The sequence below is a fragment of the Enhydra lutris genome, unplaced genomic scaffold (genome assembly GCF_002288905.1).
Source record: "Enhydra lutris kenyoni isolate GAN:26980312 unplaced genomic scaffold, ASM228890v2 scaffoldscaffold25, whole genome shotgun sequence".
NCBI classification, from domain to species: Eukaryota; Metazoa; Chordata; class Mammalia; order Carnivora; family Mustelidae; genus Enhydra; species Enhydra lutris.
The window spans coordinates 7972893-7995383 of record NW_019154109.1 but is presented as its reverse complement, the minus strand read 5'-3'; the positions used below and the strand labels follow the sequence as shown (position 1 = coordinate 7995383).

At 56.6% G+C, this 22491-nt stretch overlaps 1 protein-coding gene across 1 annotated transcript in view; it reads right to left on the bottom strand.

Annotated features, from left to right (window-relative positions):
• Nucleotides 1-1798: 1798 nt before the first annotated feature.
• Nucleotides 1799-22491, bottom strand: part of LOC111150999 (neurofascin) — a 93910-nt gene continuing 73217 nt past the window's right edge. Inside the window, exons 27-31 of the mRNA XM_022508686.1 lie at nt 19427-19543; nt 18015-18167; nt 11177-11308; nt 9199-9268; nt 1799-6146 (exon numbers count right to left, since the gene is read on the bottom strand). Of these exons, the coding sequence (XP_022364394.1) occupies nt 5915-6146; nt 9199-9268; nt 11177-11308; nt 18015-18167; nt 19427-19543 (704 nt within the window). The 3' untranslated portion in view covers nt 1799-5914. The remainder of the gene's footprint in view (nt 6147-9198; nt 9269-11176; nt 11309-18014; nt 18168-19426; nt 19544-22491) is intronic.

Below are 22491 nucleotides of genomic sequence, written 5' to 3'. Positions count from 1 at the left end.
TGTTGTCGATCCCGACAACCCTGTACCCCTTTCCATGAACTAAAGAAAATGAACAAATCACCTGGCCAGAGTCCATTTTGAACAACTTTTATTATACGTTTAGTGTTCTCTATACAAAAGAAATCAGTTGTTGTTTGTTGTTTGTTTTTTTTTTTTACAGTGATTCAAAAAAAAAAAAAAGAATTCTGAATAATTTGGCCTTTTCATTGCTCATGCAGTCAGTTTATAAGTCCACATATTAGATGGTCCTCTGCGGCCCGGAAGTCTTCCCTGCTGAAGGTCGCACGTGACACCCTCAGATCCGCGTCTGTCGCTGACAACGTTGGTTAATGCAAAAGAACTCTCAGAGAGGAAAGAACGTGATGTGAGAGGGGTTAAAACAAGGTCTGCCATGGAGTTAAATTTTTAACCAATGGAAAAAAGATCAGACCACTCTGCAGGTGTGCGGGAGGGCATGGGGATGTCAGGGAAAAAATCTCCCCCCTGGAAGGAACAATGCGGCACGGTGTTGGGGGGAAGCGGGTGCCGGGGGAGGGGGGAGGCAGGGCGAGAGGTCCTCTGGGGCCAGCGTGGGCTGGGGGTGGGACCGGGACAGAAGGTGACCACGTCACAGGCGACTGATGCTCAGCCCAGGAGGAGTGTGAGGTTGGCAAAGAGCTGGGAGCCGGGCAGAGGGACAACACTGACTGAGGATGTCCAACTGGGGGGATCAAGAAAAAAAACCAAAAAACCAACAACAACAGGGGCAGGGTCAACTGATCGGCATCGTTTTTGAAAAAGAAACAGAGTAGGGCACAAAATTCTGGATTTCTTCTCCCAGATTTTTGTGTTTATTGCTTCACTGAACTCTTTCTGTGTGCTGAACTCCAGCCCAGTGAACCCCAGAGTGGCAGAGCCTCTGTGGCCCGGCCGCCCCTCAGCACCCCACGGCCGAGGGCCCAAGGGACGCAGCCTGCTGGGGGCCCCAAGTGTCACAGAACAAGAGACGCCACTCCAGACTACAGTCCAGACTTCACAGTGACAGACCAGTGGCTCGTCACTCTCCTGGCCGGGGTCTGCCCTGCACCGCTGGCTTCCCCGCGGGCTGTCACAGACAGACTGGTCTCAATCTCAGAAAAATCCTTCGTGTCTTTCATTTTGGGAGGCGTACGGGGCATGGGGAGAAGTGATATGAGGTACAGACAGATGTGAAGTGACAGCTCTATTTCCAAGGAGGCACCTAGACAAGGACTCCGAAGGCCCGGGTTCAGGCTCTCCCTCACCCTGATTTGCCAGCCGAGTGACCTCGGGCCAGTCCCTTCCCCTCCATGGATTTTAGTGTCCTCGTCTGTCCGAAGAGTCCTGTCCATGAGATCAGCTCTGTGATTCCCCCGCGTGCTGAGGTTTGAAGCTCTCCAAAGCAACGCGCTCTGGGACTGAGCTTGTTTCTACCCTTAGCGTCAGAGAACTTCTGTTTAATACTACTGTGTCGATGGAGGTGCACTGGTTGGGGGTGTGGCGTGGGACACTGCTCGGTGGAGACTCGTGGCTTCCCTGGGTGGTGGTCCTGTCCCTCTGATCCTTCTCTGAACCTATCTCGGGAAGACTGTTCTCAACAGGGGAGGGAAGGAAGGGCGCTGCCCGGGCTTGGGCGGAGCGGGCTGGTGAGAGCAGCAAGGTTGGTTTGACTTCCCATGGGCTGCCCCTGCCTGGTTTAGGGGATGGGCTGCCAGGAGCTGGGTTCTGCCTAGAGCCCGGTCTCCTCCGGGCATTTCAAGCTTTCTGTTTCATTCATGTGTCTCCTCCAATTTTTTTTTTTTTTTTTTTTTTTCAATCAGGGAACTCCTACATGCTACTTCTAAGCCACTGCGTGAAGCTCAGCCAAGATCCACTGGGTGATTTCTTCCTAGCGGCAGGGGCTGCTGGAGTGCTGACCCAGGTGTCACGAATGGGGAGCACGCCTGTGCCCGCACCCAAGGAACCGGCTGCCCTCTCCCTGAGAGCCGGGGGAGCCTCCCCTCCTCAGTATTGGTGAAGCAGCCTTGCTAAGACTGAGGCAAAGTGTGTTCAATCCCCGCTGCTTCTGTCCCATGGGCTGTTTGGGACTCTCTGTGGCTTGGCTTGGATCCTGCAAAGGGCCCCAGGACCCTTAAAGATCCTCTGCCCCGGGTTCTCCCAGAGAAGCTTCCCTCTCCTTCGGATCAGACTCTCTCGGTTCTGTCTGCAGGAATCCTTCAAGAGGGGTCCAACCTCTCAAGTGGGCCAGGGTGTGAACCCACCCTAAGACAATGTCATAATCTGTACTGTTCCCCCTGCAAGCGCAGCCCTACTGTGTGGCTGTGCCCATGCACGGGTGCTGGGTGTGGGCAGGGGGAAAACCCACACCTGTCCACAGCCCTTTCCTCAGGCTGTGTCCGGGGAAGCCATGAAAGCCGTATCTGGCCCAGGTTGCAGAGACCCCCCGGCCAGGGTGTGCAGTGTTGGCACTGGCTGCTTCTGGGACAGGTGGACCCTCCTCCAGACCTTGGGACTTGCCAGGAAGGGATAGACCAGATGCCCCCACCCCAGGGCAAAGACAATGGACAAGGGAAAGAGCTGGTCTGGTTTTCCCTTTAGCCGAGCCTCAACTATCTCCTCAAAACTAAGATAAGGCAAGATGGGTCCCCTTCACAAAAGCCAGGCAGGGTGGGAGGCAGCTGTCCCTGGCCCTGCAGCGCTGTACCCCTTAGTCGCTGGCCTTCCTGCTCCTTCAGCTGGGTTCCTGTCCCTCCGTGGGCACAGGTATTCAAAGGAGGGATGACACAGGGGAACTGGAGGCACCAACATACAGACAAGTCAAGCAACTTGCCCCAAGGGGCAGAGCAAAGAGACTCAGGAGGCAGGACTGGTCCTCGACCCCACCCCACAGGCTCTGACCGCCCCTCCCCCCAATCTTCCTCAGCCTCGTGGACTACATGCTCTTGCCGGAGCTTCTCCCTTGGACCCTGGAGCAACCGGAGGCTTGAGAACTCAAGGTGCCCCCAACCAATGCCCACTGTGTCCTGCATCTCAGCTCCAGGCCCGGGAGGGCAGGGCTCGCATGTGACTATGGCTCAGACTAGAAGTTCAAGGCTGTTTCCTGAGCCCACAGCTTTGGTGGCTCGGCACAGGCAGGTGGGACCGCTGCACAGGCAACAGGGCTTCTGGGATCACTGAGAGACTCCCCCACCCCCTACAGCCAGGCAGGCAGAAGCACCGATAGTGTCACCGTCTCCTGGCCCCATGGTTGGTATGTTTTTGGGCGGTTGCTTGAGAGCCCCAGTGGGCAGGGCATGCGGGACAATACTGCTTTCCGGCTGAGCGGGCTGGGCTCTGGCATGGGCTCACGGGAAATGGACAATCTCTTCCTGGAAGGGCTGCTCCCTAACCCTGCCCTACACACACCTCTCTAAGCATCTCTGCTCAGGGGAGACGGCTTCTCCGGGCTCAGGTTAGCTCCTGCCTGCCAGGAGGGCTGGGTGGTGTGGCGGTGCGGGCGGCGTCTCTCCATGGGGCTGCCCGCACGGCCTTCCAACACAGAGGGAGCTGGTGCAGAGCGGGCACGACACACACGAAGAGCAGACAGGCTGAGCAATCATCTTTCCCCCAGACCCCTGGCGGCAGGAGGCCTTCTGCGGTCCTCAGCTGCACGGCCGGGGGGATGGGCACCGTGACAGTGCATGGTCCCCTTACCCACTGAGCCGGCCTGTGGTGCACTGAGCTCACTGGTGTGGGGGTGTCACATGGAGGGGGGGGCCCAAAACACTGTCTACTCTGCTCAGATTCAGAGCATATTCTGGAAAGTCTGGTCCTTTAATTCAGTTTATAGGCACACTTCCCTGACATTCCCTAGAGAGAGGCTGGGCTTGGGTGCAGGACTGCCCAGCTGTAGAGGAAAGCCAGAGGAGGGGGCCCCTAAGCTCACTCCTAGCCCCCCGTGATTCACCCTGTCCCCTTTCAGCACGAGGGAGCTGCCCCTGGGGCTTCTGGGCTGCAAAGGCTGGCCACGGCTGGGGCCAAAGGCCAGGCACCTGCTCTCAGGTTCAAACAGCACAACTGGCTCAGCTCTGGGCTATGGTTTCTTACCTGCAGACAGAATACGTGTGTCTATGTGCCTGACCTTCAGCTGACTGATTAGGAAGGGATGCAAACATTGCTAATACCTTTGTGGTGTAAACGTGTGGCAAACGATGCTTTGATCGAGCCTCTGAAGGATACAGCTCCGTTGCTGCCCAGGCTGCCGGCGAGCAGCTGGAGGCTCGGACCAGAGGCTGTGCCCGTGGCAGGCAGTCCAGATGGGGGGTCAGCTTCCCCCTCCCGAAACCAGCTCTAGCTGCAGCGACCGCTACCAGGTTGCTCTCAGGCTCAAGCTCTCTGAGGCTAGGTACCTTTGGTTTCAGAAACGGATTAGGTGGGGAGGCTGAAGGCCGCGCCTTGGGTCTCTGAGCACTGCAGGCTGTGTGGGTCTCGGGCTGGGCAACGGGGTGCAGGGCGCGCGGCGAGCGGCTGCTCTGGGTCTGTGGTGATGTTTGCTGGGGCCGCCCCATTCTTGAGAGACATCGCTGGAGGCTTCGAGGTTTACGGGCAGGGGCTGGGGACCTGGGAGCTGCAGGGCCACATCAGAGCTGCGTAAGGCATCCGGAGGGCACGGGGTCCCCAGGCCAGGTTCTCCAGTGCGGTCAGCGTGGTGTTCCCGCGCACTCTCCTGATATGTAAATACCCCGAGGACAGGACACACTGGTTCGGTCTCGGGGGGCGGCACGGTGTGAAACACCACTTTCGATGTCTTACAGAATTGACGGAGGAGATGCTACTTGCTAGAGGCGAGAGGGGGAGCAGCACCTTGTACCCCCAAACACATCAGCAAAGCTTCTGCATCGCCTGGTTCCATCCCCAGGAGGGTCGCAGCGGGGATCCCTGACCTGGTCGGGGGGTGCCCTCATCCCTCGAGGCAGGGGGCACAGTCCTCTCTCCCACATCCCGGATTTCACCGATGGGGAGGAAGGAAGTCCAAACCCAGCCCTTTCCTTCTCTCCTGAGGTGAGCACAGCTCCCCAGGGACCAGACGTCCAGTTTCCCACTGCTTGAGGTACTCGGCCACTGGCTTCGAAGCTCTTCCCATCTGTGGCCGCTCCCGTTCCTCAGACTCCTTCAGAGCTGGCGCAGCTCTTGTCTGGGACACGCTGGGGGAAGGGGCAGGGTGAGAGCCAGGAGCAAGAGGTAAGCCCACCTCCCGACTGAACCAGAGCGGGGCAAGGAGGCCTGCCCACTCTCTCCCTGCCAAAAATACTGTCATTTTCCAGAAAGCAGCCAAGCCCAGCTCAGCAACTGACAAGGCCAAGGCGCATGGGTTGGGGGCCCGGGGAGGCATCTGGCGAGAAAGGCATCCTTCGGAAATACGTTGGCCCGGGGGCGGTGTGAATACGACAGCTTTTCTACAACATCTTTTACAGGTCAATCCTTTTGCCCATCTGGGGGAGAATCCACCCATTCTTTCTTTGTCCAGGGACATTTCTTCGAAAGGAAAAGAAAACGGAGACGCTGGGTCTGGACGGGGAAGATGCACAAAAGAAAAATAAGGATAACGCGAAGGGCTGTGACCAACAGAAACCGGTGAGTGCGCGTGCGGAGGGCAAGGGCGGGCCGGGGGTGGGGGAGGCTCCAGGTGGCCGTGAGGCTGAGCTTAGCCAGGACTCCTCCACACGGTGGCACCCCGGGGGTGCAGGGGCGGTCATTGGGAGGGGGCTTGGGGTTGGCTGGGCCGTCACTGGTCCTCACAGCTTGGCAGACCCCCTTGTTGTACCCTTGTCCCTGAAGGAGGTGGTGGCTGTGTGGTAGGTCTGCGGTGGCTTCATCTCCCCCTCTCCCCTCCTCCCACTTGCAAAGTAGTGGCTGTGTCCTGGGCGAGGGGGCTCCGTTAGGCCAGAGAATAGATGGCGTTGACAGGCGACGTGGCCTCTGAGCTTTCATTGCCCTCTGTCTCCTCCTTGTCCTTTTTGACAGTGTACTGGCCGATGAAGGACCCGTCCTCGTTGAACTGCCCCTCTCCACCCTCGCCATAGTCCACCAGGCTGTCGTCACTCTCCTGCTGCTTGATGGTGCCATCCAGGGACGTCTGGCTGCCCTGCAGGGGCTTGTTGTCCTCGTCACTGGCCAGAGAGAGACAGAATCAGAGCCTGGCCTGGCCCAGTGTCACTTAAACCAAGGTGGGGTAGCACCGGGCCGTTGTCCTCTCGCCGAGCACATGGGCTACGCAGCTCCGAGAGGGGAGGACCTCAGAGGTCACCGGTCAGCCTTTCCCACCCCCGAGCCCTCCCCTGCCTGGCTGGATTATGGCAGGAACCCAAGGTCTGGAGAGGACCAGGTTTCTCCCTGGCGTCTTCTCCCAGGTGAGGTGGCAAGGTGGTGCCAGGCTGGGCCTGGAGCCCAGTCTTCTGACTCCAGTCTGGGGTCGGCCGCCCCACGGTGAGGACAGCCAGCTACTGGGAGACAAGGCAGGATGGGGTGGGTCAAAGAGCTGGGGTGTGGGTCCTGCACGCGTCACTGTGTGGTCCTGTGGCCTCGGGAATGCCTTTCTTCTCACCGGGCCTTAGTTTCTCCATCAAGAGGGGTGGGACTTGCTTTGACTCTCTGTGATCTGGGTAGCCCCTGTCTGGAAAGGCTCTGCCCTTGGCAAAAAGCAATGGGTCTGGGCCATGGAGAGAGAAGCCTCTCCCCGGGCTCCCCCTTCCCCACCATGCTGTGCTTTCCGTCCGCTCTCTGGTCTACCGAGTGGCAGACGCTGTTGCTTGGGGCCTTGGCTGAAAGAGGGTGGGACAAGTGGAGGGGCACACACGGGAGCGTGTGAGGCCAGTAACTGGAGACAAAGCCCTGAAAAGCTCTGTCGATTCTGCCTGGGTTCCTCCGAGGCCCCCAGGTCCTGCCCTTCAGACACCCCCCAGCCCCCCGCAAGGAGAGCTGGCAGGCTGCGGGGCAGAGCGGGGTCTACCTGCTGGGATGTCTGCAGTGCCCCCAGGAAAGTGAGACACCCCCCCCTCCCCCGCCTCCCATAACTGGGATCTGCTCAGGCACCACCTCCCTTCCCCAGCCTGCTGAAAGCTCTGCCCTTTAGGCTCCGAGGGGGGCTGGGTGCTGATGGCCGCATCTCAGGGGTGCCAGGCAGCATGGGCAAACACATAATGTCCCCTCCCTGGCCCCCGGGGCCACACGCAGTCCTTCCTGGGTGTCTGTGCGCAGGGGGAACAACCAGTTGAGTTGCCTTTAGAGTGGGCAGTGTGTGATAGCCTCTCACTGCAGCGCTGGGCAGAGACAGCCGGCAGGGGAGGACCTGGGGCCCGGGCCCGAGCCCGGCGTCGGTACTTGGAACGCTATCAGCCCCTCCCTCATGCACCCTGTGCCCTGTTCCCTGGGCCTGTGTTGGGGCTACGGGGAGGCAGTGGGTCTACAGGGCTGCACTGAGTCTGTGCGGACAGTGGGGCTCACGTTTTGAAAACCAATAGCTTCTTGCTGGTCCTGCTCCTACTTCTGGGTCTTTTTTACAACTCCCAGGAGCAAGAGGATTGTGTCTGTGTGATCCTAGGGGACTCCGGGCACCTAAGCCAAATGCAGCCACTGGACAGAAACGGCCCAGGTTGGAGGGAGCGTCTTCAGTGTGTCAGGTTCTCACAGAGAAAGAGGATCTAGATCTGGAAAGAGCAGACTTCTTCTAAGGGAAGCTTGAAAGGAACCAGAAGGACTAGGGGGTCTCTGGTCTAGTCACCTGTCAGCCCATCTTCCGAGCGACCCGGAAACAGGGGGACGGATGAGGGAGAGAGAAGCAGAGAGACCCAGCAGAAAGGTGTTTCTCCGTCAAGCCAAACCCGAGGCAGGTGTGTGTGTGTGTGTGTGTGTGTGTGTGTGTGTGTGTGCGCACGCGTGTGTGGGTGCGGGCCTGTGCAGGCTCCTGTGTGTGTCTACCCAGCCTCCCTGTGGGTGGGACAGGGGAGTGGGTGGGGACAAGGCAGACACCTTTGGTGTCTCAGGGAGGAGAGGTGGCTGAGGAAGCGGCTTCTCCGAGCCCAGGAAGTCCTCACCCCTCTCTGGGGTTGCACTGAGGGCCTGGGGGAGGGAAAGCCCTGTGTCCTTTGGAAACTGGTGGTCAAGAAATAGGGCTCAGCCCCTGGGGAAGATGGGCCCTCCCAGGGGTGCTGAGGATAGGCAGGGGAGGGGCCTCTGCTACTCGCCCTTTTAGGAGGCCTTTGGAGACGTGGGGGCTGGGTGGATAGATTTGGTACATAGTCTTCCGCTGGGCTCCTGGCCAGGCAGTGGCTCTGGGTAGTGTTCACCTGCTGGGCTGCTGGTGAGCAGAGTGGTGGAGGCCAAGGGCCGGAAAAGGAGAGGTCAGGGAAGACAGGGTGATCTTGCCCCAGACAGTAACAGGGTGGGGGTGGGGAAGCAGGGCTCTGATCAGAGCATTTCCTCCCGCCCGCCTTGGTCTGGGAATGAGGCTTCCATGACCCGCCCTGCATCATTCCTTAACTCAGGATACATTTGCCATCAAAATGGGACATTACAACATCATCATGCCAGCCACAAAGGCCCATCCAGATCTGAGAGGGATGGATCATGATGTTGCCCAGCCGGAAGTCAGGCCCCGGCTTCTCCAGCTCTGCCACCAGCTCCCTGGGTGTCGAGCGTGGGTGGGATTCCTCGGCAGGTCACATCCCTGTCTGGGCCTCAGTGCTCTGATTTGGGACAGGCCACGACTAGATGCCTCTCCAAGGGCTGTTCTTGGCTAGGGCCCGGAGATTTCATTCAAGTTCATGAGGAAAAGGTCTAGAACCGCCTCCCCAATTCCTCACTGAGTTGAGGTTTCAAGAAAATACAGCTTCCCTGGGTCCCTGTCTTCGGGGTGTGGGAGGGAGGGGGCGGTGGGCAGAGAGGAAACTGACAGCTCATTTCATGACCATGGCCTTCCCAGCGTCTGCTTTCAGAGGAAAGAGGTGGCTGAAAGCACCCGTCTGAGGATCTCGACAGCTTGGAGCTGTAGTTGAGTGAATGGAACAGTGTCCCTCAAATCCATGAGACTGTGCCAGGCAGAGTCCCCCCTGCGGGGAGGCAGCCTCGTCCAGCCCCCTCATTACAAGCAGGGGCTGTCAGGGAGGCAGAACTTACAGCCGGATGGGTGGGGGTTGGGAACCAGGAGCCAAACAGGTCACCCACCTGTAGTCAAAGGAGCCGTCCTCTTCCTTGGGGTCTTCGGGGCCCAGGGGAACATCCTTCTTCTCTCGCACTTGGCCGATAAGAGAAGCAAAGATACAGACATGGTGATAATGCCCCTGTTCCCCGGGACCCCAACTGTAGAGTCGGTGACACTCTCTCTCTCAACAAGGCACCATCAGTGCCTCCCTTGTTCTGGATTCCTGCATTTAACCAGCTGTCAGGTTGACGCCCCACCTCCTCCTCATCCCCAGGGTTTCTCTGTTGACAACTGAAACCTCCTCCAGCCTGTCCCTCCCCTGACCCCCACCTCTCCACGGGGTTGCCCCCGAGCACCACCAAATGGATGTGATTTTTTTCTTTGGCCCCTCTCTTATTCTGTTCTGTAGGATAAGTATTTGTGCTCAGTTTGTAAAAGCCCCCAACAGGCACCCCTGGGCCGAGGAGATTTTCCGTAGGCACCTCTGGGATGGAAAATGCTCTCCCGGCTGTGACCTCACTAGTGTGTGGGACCCTCTTCTCCCACGCTTCCTCTGTGGTTTGCACACACCCATCCCACGCCCTGTCTTGCTGGGCTGTGATCTTCCTGCCAGGCCCCTGCTGTGTCTTGAGGGAGAGATCACCTTTCTTTTCAGGGTCCTTGGCACCCAGCACAGAGTCTACCATGAAGTCTAGCACGAAGGCTGGAGCCCGGGCCTCATGGTTTGCTCATTTTTCTAGTGGACTAGGGCCTTACCTTGCAGCTGGAGGGAAGGAGGTAAGCTGTGAGAAGAACTTTCTGGAAAGCAACACTGTCTAATAGGCAAAGGAAGCCTCAAAGTTGATCTGATGAGTTGGGGGGTGAGCTCAGTAAGGCTACTCTTCTCCCTGACTCTGGCTTTCACTTTTTCAGGAGAAAAACAATCCCAACACAGCACAATAAGGTGAAAGGAAACAGTATTTGCCAATAAAGAATTATAATTTCCTGCCCTCCCTCACAGACACCTGCCTCACTTAAATCACAGGCAAAACCCTTTAGAATCCTAGGGTCTGAGGGTACGCGGACAGGGGAAGGAAATAAAAGAGAATCTTCTCTCTGAGTTGAGTTTTAGGGGGACCCTGGAGGAGGACTCATTTAGAGGGAGGGAGAGGCAAGCATGGCCTGTGCTTGGCAATGGGGCTTTTGGGGGGGAGGGAGAAATTTCATTATGCAGTCTGGCAGGATTTTTGCTCACTGGGTCATCCATTATCCTGTCTCCTGTCTTCTACCCACCGTGTCCCAGACAGATAGTTTTGTTGCCCCTATTTGAAAAAACAATATTTCCAGAAGCAGGAATGCCAGAGGTCCTTGTCCTTGACCTTGGTTTGTCTGGGCTGGTGGATCTTGAGGCACCCAGAAGAGCAATGGCTCTTTGGGATGCTAGGGAAGCCCAGAGCTCTTTACTGATGGGGTCTGTACCAATGCAGGCCACCCCTGAGTCTCTGGGGGCTCTTCGAGCAGGAGCTCCTGACCCTCTGCCAGGGGTCTGTCATTACAGCCCAGTCCCCAAGAGCCTCTCTCATGAGCGTGCTGCTTCCATCCAGACCCTCCCTTCTCTGTTCTCTCCTTCTCATGGTTAGAGGAAATGCCTTTCTTCCTTCTTCCTTCCTTGGGACATGGGATCCTAATGAGATTCAGGCTGAAAAAAGCCAATTTACTGAGCAGACAGCTGGTGAGTCAAGGGGAGGGAAGGTCATTCTTAATGGGAGTCACGGTTCCTTCCGTCCCCTCTCTGGAGCTGCCTGGACCATTCCATCCACCCACCTCAGGCGAACTTGATTAACTCAAGTGCTTTCTGGCAGCTCTGAGGTGCACAGACCAGGGGAGAGGACTGTCTGTCCAAGCTTGGCAAGGGTTAGGCTTGCCGGGAGAACCTGAGCCCCCTGGATATGGCCGGGGACCTGGGAGCTCCTGGGAATGCTGGCCCCATGTCCCCAAGCCCGTTCCTCTGGTACATCCTACCTGGGTACTTGCCGCCCCGACTCCTCTTGATGAAACAGACGATGAGCAAGATCAGCACCAGGAGGGCGATGGCACACATGAGCCCAATGAACCAGCCCTGGGTGGCGATGTCTGCTTGGTTGTTGGTGTAAGCTGGGGAGGGCAGGAGCAAAGACGTGAGTGCTTTCCCGTGGGTGGAGATGAGCAGGGAAACGTGGGGGAAGAATGGCTGTTGCATGTCGATGTTCCTCCTCGAGCCTTAAGCTACTACCTAGCAGCCCTCTGGCCCGAACCACCCTGCTACAGGGACGGAGAGAAAATAATTAAAGAGCCAAGGTCCAGAGGTCCGAAAAGAGGCACAGGAAAGGGATATAGGGAGCAGAATAAGCAGCAGAAGGCTGAACAGGTCCTCTGGGAAGGGGAAGTTTCCTAAGGATGGGGCATGGCATTCTTGCAAACCAGATGGCTGGTGACTGCCTGATGGGGGTGGAGAGAAGGCCAGGGATTGGCCCTGGAAGTTGAGTCCCCATCAATGAGCCTCGGATGAGGAAACGGGACTCTGCTACCCATCAGGGAACGGAGGCCGTGGCTACATTGCAAACACCTGTTCCAAGAACACCTTCACAGGCCCGCACAGGCCCCGCACAGCAACCTTTCCCACCGATATGTTCCCGAAGCCGACCAGGTCTCCTTGCCAGGGGTCCTGGCTGGAGTGTCGTTCCAGAATGCTGTGTGCTTTCTCACGTTCCCCCAGCTGGACTGTGTGCTCCCCTGCGGCAGACAGTCCCTGTGCGGGTACCCCCAGATGGGCCGAGGCCATGCCTTCTGCGCACCCCATGCCGTTTCAGAGCACGTCCATGCATGGAGACCCCGCCCCCCCATGACCGTGAGTCCCTCCCTAGCCCCTCCTGGAGTGTGTGAAGACATGTCTCGACCTGAGCAGACCCCTTCATAGTTCAAGGAGCACGTGAGTGGGCCCAGAGCACAGGAGCTCAGCTGCCATCTCACGGTATCCCGAATGACACAACTGTCGGCATTAGGGTTTGGGAGGGGGTGTGGAGTGGGCAGGACCCCCCCCCCCCACCGACTCTTCTTTCTATGGACTAGAGAGCACAAGCGCCCCCTCTTGAAACCCAGCCTGCCATGGGAACCAAGACTTGGGAGGAGAGGCAGGATCCAAGCCACCCGAGCAGACCCAAAGTAAGCCCGGAGCCCGCCAAGGGAGCTGAGGGGTTGCCTCAGAGCGCCAGTCGACAGCAGGGTCCCAGAGAGCCCACAGAGCCTAAGCCAAGCACGGGGCTTCCTCCCGGGTGGGGGTGGGGGGCACAAGGAACAGGGGGTGACCCGGAGCCCTTGTGCCCAGAGTCTTTATCCCATGCCTTTTTGTGGGGCAAGCATCGGGGTGCAATCTTACCCTTTGCTCTTCTTGGACAGAGAAACAGTCTTTATTGCCTTCCCTGTGCCTAGGTAAGGTCATGGCACCAGGAAGGGTCTGGACAGATGGGGAAGACAGGAGCAAGCACTTTTGTGCTCTCTGCCCTTGTGCTCACCTGGTCTGTGGATGTTGTCGTGGGGGACGTCCCCTCCCTCACACTCCTGCAGGCTGCTCCTTGGACAGTGTCACAGAGATCTTCCTAGAACCCCACGTCTGAGCAAATCACTTCCTCAGTCCAACCCTCCAATGCGTCCCACTGCTACCGGGGAAACATATGCCTCCTGTCCTGTCCCAGCAGGCCCCACCCGGGCTGACCCTGGACCCTTCTCCAGGCCCGTCTCCCACCCTCTCTCCTCCAGCCACACTGGCCGCTCACCTCCCTACCTCGGGCCTTTCCATGTGCTGCTCTTCCTTCAGATGGCCGCCTCACCTGCCATCCTCTTCTCCTAGAAAGGCCTTCCCAGCTAAAGGCAAAGCCCTCTCCCCAACCAGCCACTCCCAGACGGCTCTCATTCCCCTTTCTCCTGGCACTCGTCCCCATCTGGGTCGGCACTAATCACAGTTCACGCTCCGAGTACTTCTCCACGCCTCATCTGATTCAGTCCTCACCACCTCATCCAGCAGGCTTTATTGTCCCCATCTTACAGATGAGACGACTGAGGCACAGCGAGTTTATGTGATTTGCTCAAGGTCGCAGAGCTGGTAAGCTATGTGCACTTCAACCGGACCTTTGGGGCTGCCTGGCAATCCCTCCATTCCCCTCTCCCTGTCCCCCCAAACTACTGCTCCCTCCCACGCCACTCCACACCATCATATCCCTGTGTCGGTGACATTAATGTGACCACTGAAGCCTCACTGCCTCCACAACTGTCCTTGCCTCCACAGCCGCGGCAGTAGCTCGTCCCTCACAGGGGGCTCAGTCTTAGAAGGATGGCAAACCCTCCAGCACCTTCCTCGTTGCTTTCTCCTCCCTTCTGCTGTTAAACACCCTGAAGCTTCCTGGATCATAAAACAAAGACCCTGGAGGAACCTGCCACACTTTTCAGCTCGAGCTCAGGCACACTCCTTCTCTGAGTGAACTCCACCTTCCATGGGCTCCGGGTCTCGTCTACTTCTTCTTCCTCCAACCCCGCCAGGCCAACCTCAAGCCCCTCTCTACTCACTGCTTCAACTACCAAGGTGGAGTGGGTCTTTCCCAAACCTCCCTCTACCTCCTCATCTACTACCTTCCCCCGTCCTCCAGGCCTGACTTTCCAACCAGTAATCCCTTAACTCCTCTCTCTTTGTCCCTCCAGCCAGTTCCACAGCACCAAGCCCATTGTTCCCAGCTAACACCCTAACATCTCCTTGGATGGTCTGTCTGCTTGAAATTCGACCCATGTCTTCCTGTGCCCCCTCCTGCCAGTGGCTTCCCCATTCCTGCCATCCCTAAGGCTTATCCTTTGTCCTTCCAGTGTCCCTCATACTTGCCTCACTGCTCCAGGCTAGGGGCGTCCCCTCCTCACCCTGGGTCTATCAGGTCCCAAGGATACAATGGCACACTGTGTTATTATGCTCTCAGGACACCTCCCATCATGCCCGGCCTTCCAGGGGCTCCACTCGTCCCCTCCCGACAGCTCTCCCACCGTGCCCGAGATAGACTGGCCTGTTGCCCTTCTTGCCCTCCAGCTCGCCACACTCCACCTCTCCTTCCTGAATTTCCCCCCCCTCCCGCTCACACCAATCTCAGAAGTCCAATTTTACCCGTTTACTCCACCAAACATAACATTCAATTGCTCTGTTTCCTGGGTCCGGATTTTTAATGATCCTATTAAAGGCTCGAGAACAGGGGAGTCGTTGGGCCCCCCAAGGCTTTGCATGATGCTGGTCACGTAGCAAGCCGGCAGTGACTACTTATAAAATATCAGTTTAATCCTAATTTAATACGGTTAATTTGGGAGACTTGCTGGCGTCAGAGGGAGACTGGCTTGACCATGAGCCTTGAGTTTGGATGGTGGTTCCCACCTTCCACGCAACAGTTGGTTTGTAGGTCTGTAGGGCCCTGTTTGCTCCACTACATTCTTCCTGATGCTTGTTCTGTATGTCCTGACAAGCCATCTCTCGGAGACTCCCTTTGTCTTGTGAGAGGAAGTCACAATCCCAGGGACAGCGGCCATATGGGCCATCTGGGAAGCGAATGTAGCTGTCCATTCCTGACAGACCTGAAGTTCAAACGTTACCTTCAGTCCTTGCCAAAGAGGTCAAAGAACGTTCTGGACCCAGAAGGCTGTTCAAATCCAAGTGGGTTTTGTAACTACGCGGTGTGCTGGCCACTCACTAAACTTCTCGTGGCCCCCGCTTTGTAATACCTACACACATCAGGTCATTATGTTGTACACCTGAAACTAAGACGAGGCTCTAGTCAATGATTGGTCAACAAAACCCAAACCAGGTGGGATCTGGGGTGAGGTGGGCTCCACCAGACCCCATCAAAGTGACTTAGCTTCTCAAGAACAAAAAGCAATTTAGGACAAGATGATCTCATTCACAACGTGACCCGACAGAACGGACTCTGTGATGCGGAAGGCGCTGTAGGGAGGCTCAGGGCATTACACTTGGCTGCCAACATCATTCTTAATCGATCTGTTCAACGTGTTTCAAGATTCCTAATGGACACGGTAATGACAACGTTCGAAGACCGGACTGTGCTGACGCTCACCACCTCCTCCTGGAACGGGGGTGCCAGACAGCACCTGCTCTTCCAGCCCACAAGGCCTGGCAAACTCAGAGTCCCAATGCCTCTCACTCTAGACCAGAGGCCATATTTTGTGTGCCTTCTGCACACCGCACTCCTGCACCACTGCTCAGAAATGGGCTATTCGGCGGTTCTCATGAGTCAAAGGCCAGTCACTCAAAGTCCACAGGAGAATTACATTTCAGAAATAGGAACAGAGAAATACGCAGAACGGGACTTCTTTCAGATGCACTGGGGCTTAGCTGCTCTCACTTAAGCCGCAGCTGACACGTCCGCATTTGCACCATACCCCATCCTGGGTTTCTTCCAAACATAACTGAGACTGACTACAGGGAGGTCCCCTGATGTCCCTCCTCCTGCTTCCCTGCGGTCTGAGGCAGTCCGCGGTTTGTTCCGCTGGCCCGCTGTCCCCACCTGCCCCCTGCCTCCTTCCTCCATACTGCCCACCCCCAGGACAGAAGAGCTGAGGAGTCCCCCGGAGTCCAGAGTTATGTGTCTGTGGCCCCTTGGGTCTCTTTGGCTTCAAAAGCATCAAGGAGGTGATTAACTTTCCATGTGGGATCTTCCTGGTGAGGGCCAGGGAGCTGGTTAGCATTCCTAGGGGTTTTCTTCCATATCCCCTCCTGAACCACTGCTGCATGTTTGAGTCTGTGGGCTAAAGTGATGGCCTGTGGTCACCTAAGTGACCCAGAGATGCTCATAAACTCTTGCTTTGATGAGACCCTGGGACCGAGGCGATCGTGGGAACTTGGCTCGGGAGTCCGCCCAAGGATACACAGCGTGCATTTTTGAAGAATCCAGAAACACACAAACTTCAGAAAGTGAAAATATTTCCTCTGTGGTTTGCACATGGTAATTTCTAGCCAGCCAGTGACATCAGTGAGCAATACGTACTCAGGGCTGGGGTCACAAACCTGCTCACCCCAGCTTGCATGGAGCGGAATCTGGGAAAACTCACTCACTCTGAAAGTGATCTATCAGGAAGCGTCTCTCCAGAACCACCACAGGAAAAGAGAAAAGGACACTGAACCAATGTTTGGAAGTGTATTATCAATCTTCTTGTTTTTCTTTTCTTCCCCCCCCACCCCGTACCACATGTTCGATATGGGGAAGCAGACTGGGATGTCCCCGAGGGCAGGCACTGGTCCTTTTTTCTCTGGCTCTTTCTCCGCACCCCTCACTCACAGCCCCAGGACTTGGTGCTGGTAGAAGTCAAACTCTGGAAGCAGAGGGCGCCCGGCTTTGGCAGGGTTCCCTACCAGGGCGCTCCAGCCAGGGATCTTATCTGGGCTCCCTGCCTCTGTGCTGAACTCAGGTTCATAATGAAGCAAAATCAAACGCATGTACTGACGAGCGCAAGCTTGGGATCCTGACTGGGTCCGACAGAGTCCAGCCACCTGCTCTGCTCGCTCAGCTGCCCAGTCCCTTTGGCTGGCTGCCAAGCTGGCCTGGCCACTTGCTCAGACGTCGTGGCTGGGCCGGCCTCAAGCAGGCAGCTGGACTCAGACTCCCTGAGTCTCGATGGCCTGGACATAGGCAGGACAGGTGGAGGCACGGGGCGGAGGACAGGACGTCCAGACCAGGAGGGACCAGGCCAGAAGGGGTGGAGGGAGACATTTATACAGAAGGGGGGGGGGGTGACTCTCAAGATACAGGATACCAGGATGAGTCTGGCCAGGCACAGGGGGGTAATGAGTATTTCAGTCAACATTCAGAAGGTCAGAGAAATCATTGTGTGGTATTTCTTTTCCTTCTATGCATGTATCTACTAACCTGCATCTGATTAGGATATCCTGGGGGCAGGGACTGGTCCTTTTCTCTCTCTGGCTGTTTCCCCAACCCTCGCCCTTGGCCCCAGGGCTTAGCACGGCCACCTGCCTGGCCGACTGTGAAGACACACACGAACACATCAGCCGTGCCCTCCGGTCTCCAAACTGCCTGCCCATCCTGACCTGCTCCCGTGTCCTGAGCCGCTGCCAGCCTATCCCCCTGGTGCACTGAGGCTGCTTCTCTAGCGACAGCTGAAGTCCCTTTAGAGCCAGAACTCTGCTCCAACCCGAGAGCTTCCTCCTCTTGCCGAACACGACAGATTAACTACTCTGAAGCCACGGCAAACTTGGGATAAAAAATTAAGCCAAAATAAAGCCCCCAACAACTCATGTCACGCATTTGGGAATTTTTCTAACAGATGATAGTGGCAAGGTAGTGACATATGTGCTGATCCTGGGAAGATCTGGGGGGTCGAGGCCCTTGGATGGCCCTGTCTCTTAACACCACGCGCAGGAAGCAAGGTCCTGTGTGCATGGGGCGGGTTGCTCCGTGCTCCTCCGGCCCCCGGCCCCACACCCAGGGCCCGGGTTTGCACCTACACCAAGCGCTTTTGTTTCAAGCCCAGCGAGGGGGGCCAGGTGGCCTCCTCCATCCTCATGCTACAATCCTATTTCCTTCAGACTCCCCGCTCACGCCTCGGGGTTGGAAGGGCGCTTCCTTTCCACTGTGCATGCACTCTGGCTCCTCTTGGGTTCCTGGGAGCTGTAGGCAGACGTATAGTAAGAGCCGAGACGTGCCATGCAAGGTGGGGAATGGGTGGGATGATTCTTCTTTCCAAGGAGAAGAGACAAGCAGGAAGCTGAGAATGGGATGAAATGCCCCATGCTTGTCGGGGATGGCCAGGCCAGCTCCCCTCTCACCTGTACTGGTCATAAAGGTGATGATGGTACTGCTGATGCCCTCGTTGTCCCGGGAATAAACGCGCAAGGTGTAAGTCATCCCGGGATAGAGGTCTGTCAGCTGTATAGGCTGGGCCTGGGCCTTAACAGGGACAGTTTTTTTCGTATGGTTGCCTGGGGAACAGAAACCTCAGTCAGCCTAGGACCAGGCACGAGGAGCTGGAGAGGCAGTGCTTGGGTTCCTGGTCACCGGTCAAGGGCAGAAGCGTTGGGGGGGGGGCACCGTGCAGACCAGGAGGTCACCGGGCCACTCTACCAAACCTTCTACGCGATGCTGACTCTCCCATCAATCAGCCCTTCTGCCAAGGGCGCTCTTCCTTCTCCTCAAGCTTTTTCTCCTCACTATGGTCTTAGCACTAAACAATTACGACCTACTTCCTGGGTGCGAGCTTTCCTGGGGAGGGTCAGAGAGCCAGTCAGCCCCCCTCGTGGGACACGGAGGTGAGGCAGGACTCTACTTCTTGGCTCTCCCTCCTGGCTTCCCCTCTCCTGTCTCGCTGTGTGGACAGTTCACACATCAGGAGAAGCAAGTGCCCTGGCCTCTGAGGTGCGGGGTGAATGGTGGCTATTGGGAGCTGCGATGGCAAGGACCGATTCTATGGATGGGGCGCCGATTCTATGGATGGGAACGCCTCTGGCCACAGAGGACTGAGAGTCGGCTTTGCTCTTTTTTTACAGATCTTCGGGGAGCTCGCCCAGGTGGATCTCCCGGCGGGGTGAGCTGGTTTCATTCACGGCTAAGGAGAACACCATGGTGTGTCTGAGTCTCTAGGGGCAGGGATCTTCCTTCACAGAAGGCAGATATTTGACCACACTCTACAGTCTAATCAATATGTACCCTTGATCCTGAGATCCCATAAAGAGTGAATAGCTCAGCTCCAGTCACCCGCTCTCTGAGACAAAGTGGTCCCGGTCAGTGCCTTGGACGGGGGGCCACTGGCATTCCTCTGTGTGCAAAGCACAGCTGAACCCAAAAGTCTGAACTGGCCTCGCCTCTCCAGTGGAGACCCCATGGGTTGTGAGTTACGGAAATCCACGCAGAAGTCAGGTTTGGCTCGTGACGGGGTGGGGGATGCTATTCAGAACCCGCATCCTGGGCAGGAAGCAGACGCAGAGCCCCATTACCCAGGTCCTCCCCAGCACATGCAACCCTAGACCTCCACTAATGGTTTCAGAAGCCCTCTTCCTTCTCCTTTGGTTGCTCTTCCCACCCCACTGCCGCCAGAGCACGTATCGATTTCATTAAGTCATAATTAAGCCGGGCTAGCAGGCCCTCAGAGCCTGGGGGAGTCCGCGGGGTCTCTCTAATGGCATCTGCGCAACCCGCCGCAGCAGCCGCCGCCGCCCTCCCCCCTCCGCTCAGCAATGCTTACTGTCGATGTACTCAACCACAAAGTCAGTTCCGGGCCCGAAATTGTGCTTCCAGGTGATGTTGGCCCATTTACTGTTGGGGAGCACCGTGACGTTCCATATGGACTGCCTGTCGGGGGCTGGTGGGCAGGTTAGAAGAGGGGTTAGTGGTGAGGAGGGAGGCAGCTCCGGAGACACACACATGTGCACGCACACATTTACACACACATACACACGCGTGCGCGGCTCGGAAAGGGAGGACTCAGAGGAGGCTGTGCACGGGGCCCGCCAGAGCTCCAAGCTGCAGCCTCGGTGGCCAGGCCAGAGGTCGACATCCAGGTCAGAACGGGTGCAGTCAGGAGCACCTGTGTGGGAGGGAGAGCTGGAGACAGTCTGTGGGTCTGCACAGGTAGGGGCCGGAATGAAAAGTCGGTTTCGACCCATGCCACTGGAGGCTCGAACCTGGGTTCTTTCCCTTTCTAGATCCCCTGTCATGGATTGGAATGGGGCAGTGGAAGAAACCGGAGAAAGCCCTGTTGACCAGCGTACAGACGGAAGCCGAGAGATGGGCCAGCCTCGTTCCCTTCAACAACAGACATTCTACAGGAAGGAGAGTGGGATCTCTTGAAGGCCCTGGAGAGACATGATGTGTAGGAAGGGCAGGACCAAAGGTGGGAAAGCCTTACCGCACTCCTGAGACTAGAGAACAGTAACCCAGAGGGGTGGCTCTGGAGTCCCTGAGGTCCCTCTTGGTCAGCAAACTCTTGGATTATGTGGAACAGGGCCTCAGATGACCTAAGGAGACTTGGGATCTACAACCGCAGGGTCCTAAGTAGGGAGGAGAGCTATGAAGCCCTCCTCTCCCTCTCCTGGGCTAGGTGGGACCCAAAGAAGGTAACTCCTTCTTGACCGCCAAGCCTCAGAGGTTCAGACACCGGAAGAACCCAGTTCTTTTGGCTTCTCAGCACTAAATTGTCTCCGAGGCTTGATCTCCACGCAATACGGGAAGCATTAATTATCTGGAGCCTACGAGCTGGGAGGTGCTTTATCAAAGCCACGGTACTCTCTGAAACCATAGCCTGTGGACAGGAGAGTGGCACTAATCTTCAAATGTAATCATTTTTCACCAGTCCCAGCAGTCTGATTACTCCACTGCCCAGCAAAGATTCATAGCGGAGCACTAGCGTGAAGCCGTGTATTTCAAAGACTTTACAAGTGTGGCTCCTGTATATTTTATTAGCATGCAAGGGGGCACGGTCACCGGCTCACTTGTCAAAAATAAATGAATAGAGTACGGTGATGCATTTATTCATTATCTACTTGACACGTGACCGAGTCTGCAGGGCTGGGAAAGTGATAAAAGATCTGGTCTTCGCTTCAAAGAGATGCCTTCTCTATGACACCCTTGTTGGATGCCGGTTGCCCCAGGTGAGTATGATTCCTGTTAGGTGAGGGGCCAAGACGGAGGCTCCACTGACAGCGCCGTGGGGCATTCTCCGTGGGGAGGGCAGAACGCGGGATTCTTTACTTATCTGCCCGGGGATCCCATTGTCCTGGCGGTTTTACGCCACCCCGAATCCCAGCTCCTTGGTATCTCATGGTTCTTGCTAGTGGGAACGAACTACGAGAACTCATGATGTGGGAACTCGAGCTTCTTCCTCCTCAGCTCTGGGGCCTGGAATTAGCCAGAGATTTTGTGTTTAAACAGCTTGGCTGCCAATACAATATCGACCCAAATCTGACGGTCTCACAGGTAGTAGAGATTGGGGGACTGCTGGAAAAGGTGAAACCGTGGGGAAGCAAAACGACTTAGAGGAGCTGGGGGAAGGCCGTGCTACGGAGAGAGAGCGGGACGCCGACCGCTAAAGAAAATGTTCGAAGAGAAAGACCAGGAAGGAGGACTACCGATTGCTATGAAAAACAGAAAGCGTGACGGGAAGTATGGATGGTTCTGCTGAGTCCTGCAATGGGAGAGTTAGGGCGCATCCCTTGAAGTCTGAAAGAGACAAGTTAAGGACAAAGAAAAAGTGCCATTTCACTCTGAAAAAAGTAAACTTTGGAAACATCTGGTCCTAAGACATGATAAAGATGAATGGTCATTTTAAAATTCATGGATGGCAGTACCAGTCTGCTGCGTTAAGGGAAATGAGGATGTTTGAGGGGTGTCCCCAGGCTCTAAGGATAAGTTCAGGGGCACGGGTATGTCCCCCGCGGTGTCTCGGGCAGTTAGGAGTCGCACGTGAGAGTCCATGGGTTAGTCCTACGGCAGCAAGGCTGACCCCTCCGGAGGGCAAGGAACTCTGTGGGGGCGGGTAAGATCTGTCCTTCTTCAGCCTCCGCGCATCTACTCAGTGACCTCACAGCACTCGTGGGGACACGGGGCCCTGTTATAAGGCAAAGATGCCTCCCTGTGGTCCCAAAGAACGCCCATCACCAAACTACTGGTGGCAGCTTCTAGTAGCCTGCCAGGCTTCTCCCCAGCCGACATCTTCCTTCAGTCCGTGCTGTTTAAATTCTAGATATTGTACCCTCATGGCAAATTGGCGTTTTCAAGGTCCGGAGAACATACTGTCAGTTACGTGTCCCTTGTCCCCTTAGGGCTCACATAACTCCGTGTAATGGAATTAAAGACGATACTCACACGTGCGTCAAGCCTCCATCCTCATTCAGGTGCTGAGAAGTGAGGCCCCAGAAGGTAAAGGGACCTGCCCAGGACCGGGGGGGTAGGGCGGGCGGCTACCACCCTACAGCTGCCGGTGGAGGGTTCTGGATGCTTCCTGCCCGCCCCGTCAGCTGCATCAGGCTGACTCTACAGCCGGTCTGTGCACTCTGCAAGCTAGAGGCCCTCCCCGGGCCGGTAATGAAAGGGTGTTTGATCCTTGGTTCTTAGAAATAAATGGGGGTGTGTATCTGGGGGTGTGGGGGATGCGAGTGGGAAGAACAGAGCACCCTTGGGCATTACGGGGCTCCGTAGCAATGCTTTCCTGGAAGCCCTTCTTAAAAAAAGGCTGCGGGGGTGGGGAGGCTGTAGATATGCTTTGCTGGGAGAGGGGCGAGGGAAGAGCTGCCTGGCAGGGCTGGCCACTCC